Genomic DNA, 6,000 nt, shown 5'->3' on the forward strand with positions numbered 1-6,000 from the left:
GTGGCGCTAAAACTCTCAACTAAGGAGGCGATGATCATCTCACCAATGCAGCTGCAGGAAGAGGATCAATCAAACCCCCAAAAATGCAGGCTCGAGTCCTGCAGGACGATTCAGTGCATGTCTATCACTACGAGTAGTTATAGCTAAAGAGCATTTAGTCCCGTGGCAGTTGTGGTGACAAAATATTCAGATAAATAGTCAATGCAAAACGGAAAAAAGGAGGATCATCAAGAACTGAAACCTCACTTTGATACAAAAGATCTCCTGAATTTTATTCACCAGATGGTTGGACATGGGATATGTATGTACCTCATAGGAGTGCACACTGCGTATATCCTGCTATTTCATCATGTTCCCAGAATGCTGCAACACCCCGCACACGAGCCCGATTCTTTTGATCAAGTCTTTTGCAAATCCTCCAGAAACATCTCCATTTCGTGGTTGGAAATATACCTGGTCTTAAGAGCAGGGTGCAGATCAGCCCGGCCTTTTTAATTCGAAAGAAACTTTTCAAACAGCCATAGCATTGATTGTAACCAGTCTAATCTGTAACACTGCAAGTATTCGGGCCCCTACCTGCTTTGCTGAAAGTCCTGCATAATGTCATCATGAAGCATAAAATAACGACAAGCAGGGCAACTCCGACCTTGAAGCCGCGAACAGCTGCGATGAGATGCTGGATCTTAAGTGATGAAGAGATACATAAATATTCAAAGGTTCTTGCATCATCAGAGCATGGTAATAGAAAACACGAAGCAAGCAAGTAACTACATGCGTAGCAGCTAGCATACTCTTCAAATGGATCTATATAAGCAATAATTGCTGACTTTGATTGTGTTGTAGACAGAGTTAGTCCTGGGTTGGGCATCAAGTATATTTAATATTCTTGGTCTTTCATGTAGCTGTCAACGAAGGAGTGAAAAAATGAATCACCTCCTTAAACCCAATATCGTTTCCCGGAGTTGTCCCATCCAAAAGTCCCGTACGGAATCACAAGAGAGAGCTTTCACTCCCGATGGATTGGTTTCTTTGACAGACTGCATCTCTGAGCTGCCAAAATTGAGTGGTGAGAACTCAAAATGAACGCCACCTTTTATTAATACGGGGAATGCGCCATGGCGTGTGCGCCGTGGAAGAGCCCAGACTCCCACAAAGACCAGACTCAGAGAGAACGAAAGATTGCCTGATCAAAAATTGCATACTCAAGTTCTTTGCAGCAAGAATAGACGTATATGACTCACTTCCTGTTGTGAAAATATGTTCCATTTCTGTTCTTCTGTTGCCCCGATTCTCAGCGAGAAGGGCGAAGGTGAAAAAAGGGGTTAGGCCATTATTTTGGATAAAGGTGAGCCTTCATACTTTATTAGTGCACCGCCATCCCAAAGCTGGCGTTGGTGGTCAACGCGGCATGTTATTAGGATGTAAGTCAAGCGGTTGGAAACGAACTCTTGGACTGCGCCCCTTGTGGAATCCTCTCCCATCCAAAATTTGCCAAGATAGACCTTAAGTTTCCGCTTGCAATATTTTTAGTTAGCTAACCTCGCCCTCAGCACAAGCTGGAAGATAATTGCTGTCAATTCGCTCTGGTGGGATATGATCACTTTTTGCCCACTTGCCGTCCGCGGGATGTCTGAAAGGGCGGAGAAGAATAGTGTCTCCTTTGTGTCGAATGCTTCGTTCGGTTGCTTGATGCAAGGACACCTGAAAAATCACATTCTTGAACGTGGGATCCTCGCAGCGCAGGCCAACCATTTTCCAGGTGAGGTAGTCTCCAGGCGGATCAAAACTTCCCGCCAGGACCCGCCGGAGATGAGGGAGGTGACTCTCCAATTACTACTGAACCATGAGGCACATTGTGAGGTCGGCTATTTCGTAATTTGCTACCTACCCTGGGCCGTGGGATTATATACTCTGCGTACGTCACCGCATCCAGTGCACTTTCGATGCCAGGAGTGGGAGCGGAAGTAAAAAGGCTCTTATCATCTTCGAGGTCTACAAAAAGTACGTCTCATATCAGCCCGTGGGGGGTTTTGAAGTTGCGCTGAGGACACTAACAAATGACGCAGCCCCAAAAAAGGAAAATAAAATGAAGCGCAAAATGGCTGGCTGCCGCAGGAAGCACTTGCTTATCTTCATTTTTCTTGGTCGCAAGCAGAGAAGTCGAACCTTCAATACATTCAAGATTACGTAGCGTAGGTCATGCTTCGGGAGCGAAAGGCGAAAACGAAGCGGCGAGCTGGAGGATTTGATACTTTCGCTGGCGAATATTGGGATGCTGACTGAGATGCTGAGGCTGACCCAAGTTTTACCCCACAAGAAGCTGACGAGATGCCGTCACTTCATGCTCCGTGCATAGAGCACAAACTCAAAGACTGAAGTTTAGCTGTAGCTAGCCCAGTCTGGATTGAAAAGATCGGCCTGATCCGAGCTGCCTGTCATCCTCTTCTGCGAGCCATTGTGGATGTACGGACTGCCAGCCAGCGGCAACAATTATGTCAGGGAAAAGGTGATCGACCATTGGTGTCCAGGTCACTGTCCTGGCTGCCTGCAGGAACTTACCCTCCATCGAGTCCACATATGAAATTGAGTACATGAGTGATACGCAGTACAAATCGAAATACTTCAATCTGTTCGTTGACTCGCAAATTCCTTCAACAGATTTCCAACTCTAACCAGGATAGGATGCTCTCGTATCCGTCATTCCCGCTGGAAGCGCATTCCAAGCGACCTCCAGAAACACGAACAATTTCAGAGCAGTCCATATATGAGTTGGTTACACAATTTTGTTTCAAGGAATAACATGTTCAAGTTTCAACTTGGCTTGAACGCTCAATCGAATCCACGGGAAAAGGCAATATTGCGCCTCCATTCCATTGTGAACGATTTGCCGGCCATGGGAGGTGGCATTTGAGGCCAAAAACCCACCAGTGTACTCCATACCCTTTTTTAAGAAACCGATGACAGCCTTGAAAAAAAGGGGGGGTTCAACATCTATCATTGTGCAAAGAACCGAACCTGCAGCATAAAAGCAAAGGAGAACCATTCTAACAGGTCAAGGAACAGAGGATTATCCATTTCTGCTCCTAATCGACGTCACTCTCTCCCCGTCTAAACCCGTCTTTTTCACTCAAAAGCGGGACCAATATTTACTCACCCAGGTTACAGGCCTTCAAAGAATTGGAGGAGCGAATAAATATTAAGAAACCTGGGAAACTGAATGCTTCAGTCCACAAACAGTAATGCCCAAGGGCCATTGGCGGATTTTCAAATTTCAGATGGCCAAACAACGAACCCTAGCGTCCCCCCAAATATGCTGGGGGTTGAGGCAAATGTATTATATCAGTCATTGAGCTCGTGCGAGTACCATTCAAAAAGAGCTTCGTATGCTGATAGACATCGCAGGATTCACAATTCAATGAGCCAATGTGCTGGAAGCAACCAGTGTAACATGTAAGCTTGGGGCATGTTGTGGGCATGCACAAAACGGACATGCCCTTGCTGATTCCAACTTATATATATGGAGTAACGCCGGAAGTCCTATCAGAACCAAGTGTTCTCGGAGGGGAAGCTGCTGGCGTGGATAAAATCCAGGAGCGAAAATTCACTATTGCGAGGGACAATTTTGCCATCCCACTCCGAAGTCCATGCGTTTATGGTCCTCCAACGCTAACTCGCAGAAATTTACTATTTCGGCGGGATAATGCAACGCAACGTCTCATCACACTTTCATCCCCAAAATTATGTTGACATAAAAGTATTTTTCTGTGATATGATTTGTTCGGAATAATAACGAGACAGGTGATTTCAGATTTTGGTTTTATGAGGACCAAGGTCGTGATTCTCGCTGAGGTTTGAACATCCAAAGTGGGGGATCCAGCCACTGTCCGTTCAAACTTTCGAAGAGGAGAAACAAACCGACCCCAAGCACTGTTGGATTGGCAAAGCCAGATTACTCCATGTTGTTTTCTTGACTCGCCCTTGGAATGCCGTGGTTCCTTTTCGGAGGTGAGAAATTGAGAAGGACGAAGGTTATCCTTGCATTATTGTGATTATTATTGGCTCTAGAAGGGATCCAACAACAAACGAAAATGGGACCCGGTTTCGCCAAGGGCCCCCAGGCCCCACGTTAGCTTTGGAGCCAGTAAGCTAATGCGGCCGAATGGTGACCTCCAAGGGCGCTGCTGCTAATTCGCCCCTGAATTCCCTGTCCAGAACCAGCCACCATTCTCCGACGCAAAGATCGCCCTCTAAAATTTCTGGTTCTGCGCTAGTTGGTTGGGTTGGTGACAAATACGAGCGTCGCTGCAGCCGATCGCAGACGAGACATGGTTTGTGGTCCGGATTTCTGCGGAAACTTCCGTCAGGAGCAAGTTCCTCGAATACGCGGCCAGCACAAGAAAACAGGTGGAGTAAAGTCGCATGTGGTTTGGGTGGGGCTTGGGTTGCGCGGTGCCCCGCGCCAAAGCCAAAGTTCCGGATTTTGAACCATGGAGGCCACTGTCATGAGGGCGGTGGTGAACCATGCCCTTCATTCTTTGATCCTTCCAAGACGTCACGTTTCATGGTGGTTTACTGCGTATTTGTGCATTTGCTAAAGCAATCTTGGATGCCAATATGTTGCTCTGGTTGATTCATGCTGGCTTATTCGCATAACAGCAATGCTTGATGATAGAAAGTTTTGGCTCATGAACTGACCTAGGAAAACCGAAGGCCACAATAATTCTTGCGAATTATTGTTTCCTGGCCTTTTGGCCCATGAATCCTGTAATGCAACTCATGGAGCCAATATTGGTCTGTACAATACCAGATGACAGTATGGCTACTTAACCACCCTGTCGCAGAATCTGAATTTGAAAATTTGGGCATCAGCCAGAGATTGTCTCCGTTGTGCCAAACCAACCTAACCACTTCACCAAGAGGTGATGACCAAATGGTATTTACATATTTCAGGCAGAGCCTTTGAGTTATCAGCGTCAACGCCCCAGACGAGCTCGACTTTCTTTCCATCTCATACCTACCATACCAGAATCAATCTCAAGAAGCAACAACACCTTGCAAACCATGTTCTGCCAGTGGGTAAAGTTTAGGCCATCTTCATTCACTTTTTAAAAATGCTGCTGTATCTTTTGGTCCCAATTAACATAGCACTCCTTGATAGGATGAAGCAATCAACAGCCAAACGATGTCGTACCTGAATGTACAGCATTATAACACCATTCCCACTATGTATTATGAACACTGCCAAACCGTGCAAAACTATGCCAAGTCGTCCTATTGCGCTTTCAATCACACAGCCTGCAAATGAAAACATCATGGTGAAATGACAGTACACAACAAAAAGAGGCACATTCGCGATTTTGAAGACCCTTGAGATGGAATCTCGCCATAAATAACTTTCCATTGCCGCTTTGTAAACACCGGTGCAGGTGGGGAACAGCGAGCTCATCTGGCTGAATGGCAGCTTTCCATGTTAACATGCCCTATATCCATTCTCTGTGCTGTGCTTCACATCGCTCCCAAACACTTCCCCCCTCCCGGCGACAAATTAGTTGATATTCCGCATACCATTACCATATAAAGATGGCGGGAGACCCTTTACGATGACTGAGAAGAAGTGTAAAATTATATGCTCTGTCAGTGTGCGGGTTACAGGATCTCTCTTGGCACGATTCCGTGTCATAGGATAGCTCGCCAGTTTCCTTGTCACTACCTCTGCCTCTGCAGCAGCCAAACAGCCAAGTATTGGTGACATTATCGCCAGCCTTTTGCCCTTTGTCGGAATTTCGCTTGGCATGTCCTTTCAATCCCTTGCCCTCTAAGCTGGGGGTGTGGCAAGATTAGAGGTGTCTCGAGCGTGCCATCTATTAGCAATTGGAAATCCAGATGACGGACGACCATCCCCCCCAACAGATCTTTACTGTTGTTTCCATTCTGATAGAGGCTAGCATTTGTTGCTGTTTCATCTATTATGGTGCTGCTCGTGTACCCGATGTCTGTATC

General features: G+C 46.4%; 2 protein-coding genes across 2 annotated transcripts; one reads left to right on the forward strand and one right to left on the reverse strand.

The window, feature by feature from the left end:
- Positions 1-1,322: 1,322 nt before the first annotated feature.
- HCBG_02273 (uncharacterized protein) lies at positions 1,323-1,752 on the reverse strand (the record flags this gene model as incomplete). Its single annotated transcript, XM_045429322.1, has 2 exons — positions 1,323-1,502; positions 1,540-1,752. The coding sequence occupies 2 exons, from the start codon at positions 1,750-1,752 to the stop codon at positions 1,323-1,325; spliced, it is 393 nt and encodes a 130-aa protein (XP_045289217.1).
- Positions 1,753-3,489: 1,737 nt separating this feature from the next.
- HCBG_02274 (uncharacterized protein) lies at positions 3,490-4,630 on the forward strand (the record flags this gene model as incomplete). Its single annotated transcript, XM_045429323.1, has 5 exons — positions 3,490-3,712; positions 3,809-3,849; positions 3,878-4,005; positions 4,066-4,141; positions 4,175-4,630. The coding sequence occupies 5 exons, from the start codon at positions 3,490-3,492 to the stop codon at positions 4,628-4,630; spliced, it is 924 nt and encodes a 307-aa protein (XP_045289218.1).
- Positions 4,631-6,000: the final 1,370 nt, after the last annotated feature.

Source organism: Histoplasma capsulatum, assembly GCF_000150115.1.
Source record: "Histoplasma capsulatum G186AR genomic scaffold supercont2.3, whole genome shotgun sequence".
Classification (NCBI taxonomy): Eukaryota; Fungi; Ascomycota; class Eurotiomycetes; order Onygenales; family Ajellomycetaceae; genus Histoplasma; species Histoplasma capsulatum.